Below are 2,900 nucleotides of genomic sequence, written 5' to 3' on the forward strand. Positions count from 1 at the left end.
TCCTTAATCAAACACATCCTTTTACCATAGGATATTATATTACCATAAGAATCTGGATTAATTTCGATTACAAATTTTATTTCAGAATTAATATACATTCTTGTTCGGGTCGGTTTTAAGAAGAGATTTTACTAGGAAGATCTGAGCTTGACCACATAAGAATTTACATTACTCTTATCCCACCCAAAATCTTAAGACGATGAGTTTATGAGTCTTAATTTTTATACGGTGTTCTACTTTCTTATTTTTAGTCAATATAAAATTTAGACTCACACTTAAATTCTTTGATTATTAGAGAATAACTAATTTTAGAAATGAACCGAACATGTCCCATTCCTAATTTCGTAATTTATTTGTGTATGAATTTAACTTAAAAAATAAAAGAGGCACCAAAAAGAGAAACCTTATATGGAGTGATGAGAAAGTTGCTCTCCGATGCAGCAAAGTTGCTTCAATAGTTGCTAAAATTGAAGATATCTGTAGCAACTTTCCTTAACAACATTTTGTTCCATAGAAAGAGGTAATTGTGAGTAATTATTTGAGAAGAAATAATTTATAGAAAAGACAAAACGCAAAGAAGGTGAAGAGAGAAATATAAGGGGGTATGGGTCTCCGATTTTGTAGTTTCTTTGTCTGAAATGATTCCAGGAATGCGAAAAAGAAATGAGTGGTAACTTGGTTTCATTTGTGAAACAAGGCAACAACGTTGAAAAGCATTCTCTAACCACAGTGTCTAGTTTTGGCGCTCCCTCCAGCATCGTCACAGTTCGCAACTATAAAAACAGTCAAAGGGACACAACAACGTGCACCAGAAGGTACTATACTCTTCTTGCTTACTCACTCACTACCACACTGAAAAATAAGAGAAACAAACGAACAAAAGCCTAAAGTGAATTCTTTCTATATATTAAAAAAAATCAGGGATTCTTCACTCTTCTTTTTCTCTCTCTCTGCAATGTAGGTTGCCGGAGAATGGCAAACTGTCACCGGAATAGCGTCGGATCCATCGCTCTCGATCACCGACACACGGAGAAAAATGTCACCGCTGGCGGTCACTTCCGCGTGCTCCGCCGCTTGATCTTCGATGCCGTCAGCTGCGGCGGCACCTCCCGCTACAGGTATCGCCAGCGTGGCGGCGGCGAAGGAAACGTCGGTGACTTTAGTTCGGTGGCTAGCCATGCAGAGAAGGAGGAGAGGTCGGAGAAGAGGTCGGAGAAGCTGTCGGATCTGCTGAACGCGGCGGAGATGAAAACGGATGCGGAGGCGGAGAGGAAGGAGGAGGCATTGGCGGAGCTGAAGCGAGTGGTGAAGGAGTTGCGCGAAGAAGACCTCACGATGCGGAGAATCGCGGCGGAGAGAGTGAGGTCGCTGGCGAAGGAAGATTCCGAAGCGAGAGCGAATCTCGCAATGCTCGGAGCAATTCCTCCTCTCGTCGGAATGCTCGATTCGGAAGACGCTCATTCGCAAATCGCTTCGCTCTATGCTTTGCTCAATCTCGGAATCGGCAACGATGCGTGCGTAATTTGCGTTTTCATTCAAATTAATTCACCATGGTTTTACCCAGATATTTTATATATGTAAAATTTGATGTTAATTGAATTGTTTCAGAAATAAAGCGGCTATAGTGAAAATCGGCACTGTACACAAGATGCTGAAGCTAATTGAATTGAGTGATTCAAATTCGTCGGTGGCCGAAGCGATTGTTGCGAATTTCCTTGGATTGAGTGCTTTGGATTCGAATAAACCGATAGTTGGTTCCTCCGGTGCAATACCGTTCCTAGTTAACACCCTAAAAAAATTAGAGGCTAGTAAAACCGTATCACAATCCCAATCGCAAGTGAAGCAAGATGCTCTGCGCGCTTTGTACAATCTTTCAATATGTCAGAGCAACGTTTCGGTGATTTTGGAGACTGATTTGGTTTGGATTTTAGTGAGCACGATAGGGGACATGGAAGTGAGCGAGAGGAGTCTGGCGATTCTGAACAATTTAGTGTCGACTCCGGAGGGAAGAAAAGCGATCAGTGGTGTGAGCGATGCGATTCCGATTCTGGTGGATGTGTTGAGTTGGACAGACTCGCCAGAGTGCCAAGAGAAGGCATCGTATGTGTTGATGATTATGGCACACAAAGCTTACGGGGACAGAAGGGCCATGATCGAGGCAGGGATTGTGTCGTCGCTGCTTGAGTTGACGCTTGTCGGAACCACGTTAGCACAGAAGAGAGCCTCAAGAATATTGGAGTGTTTGAGGGTGGACAAAGGGAAACAGGTTTCAGGGAGCTACGCTGCAAACTTGAATTTGGGTGTCTCCGCTCCTATTTGTGGTGGCTCTTCTTCCTCTGAGGGTGGTGGTGGAGGAGGAAGAGGGTCCTTGGCGGAGGAGGAAGATGGAATGATGATGAGTGAGGAAAAGAAAGCGGTGAAACAGTTAGTGCAGCAAAGTCTGCAGAATAACATGATCAAAATCGTGAAGAGGGCCAACTTGCGTCAGGATTTCGTCCCATCTGCCCAAATTGCTTCACTCACTTCGAGTTCCACTTCCAAGAGCCTCCCATTTTGAAATAAACCATTTCACATTGTAGTTTCGAGAAGTTTTTAGTCTTGTAATGGTAGATTACTTATTATAAGTTATAACAGTATCAATTTCTACTTTGTGTAGCTTTTGGTTCTATCGTTTTTTGGGTATATCTGCTAAGGACACATTCTGTTTCTTTGGCGTGAGATATTTGAATTTGAGGTTTAGATGTGCTGGTTTTAGTGTAGTTTGTTGGTGCCTCCCCATCAGTGGCATGACAGAAAAAATGGAAAATCTGAGGGTTGCTTTAAGAATGCAAACTCTATGTACCAGCGTCTCTGCATTCAAATAGTCCCTTTCTGATAGCATAACACACTTTTGTCTTCCA

At 42.7% G+C, this 2,900-nt stretch overlaps 1 protein-coding gene across 2 annotated transcripts; it reads left to right on the forward strand.

Moving 5' to 3' along the window:
• The first annotated feature begins 494 nt into the window (after positions 1-494).
• On the forward strand, positions 495-2,900 carry LOC114195869 (U-box domain-containing protein 45-like). Of its 2 annotated transcripts, XM_028086288.2 has the most exons (3): positions 495-815; positions 962-1,514; positions 1,609-2,900. In XM_028086288.2, exons 2-3 carry the CDS (start codon positions 973-975, stop codon positions 2,555-2,557), a joined length of 1,491 nt encoding a protein of 496 aa, XP_027942089.1. In that variant the 5' UTR covers positions 495-815; positions 962-972; the 3' UTR covers positions 2,558-2,900. The 2 variants fall into 2 exon arrangements, with proteins under 2 accessions (XP_027942089.1, XP_027942090.1); XM_028086289.1 differs by lacking the exon at positions 495-815 and having other exon boundaries at positions 822-1,514.

Source organism: Vigna unguiculata, chromosome 9 (assembly GCF_037176805.1).
Source record: "Vigna unguiculata cultivar grain cowpea cultivar isolate G323 ecotype 2 chromosome 9, ASM3717680v1, whole genome shotgun sequence".
NCBI lineage: Eukaryota > Viridiplantae > Streptophyta > Magnoliopsida > Fabales > Fabaceae > Vigna > Vigna unguiculata.

Excerpts from the sequence above, each read along its gene's own strand:
- LOC114195869 (XM_028086288.2), top strand. The coding sequence starts at position 973 with ATGGCAAACTGTCACCGGAATAGCGTCGGATCCATCGCTCTCGATCAC. Across the intron at positions 1,515-1,608 it reads CTCGGAATCGGCAACGATGC|AAATAAAGCGGCTATAGTGA; the intron begins GTGCGTAATTTG and ends GAATTGTTTCAG.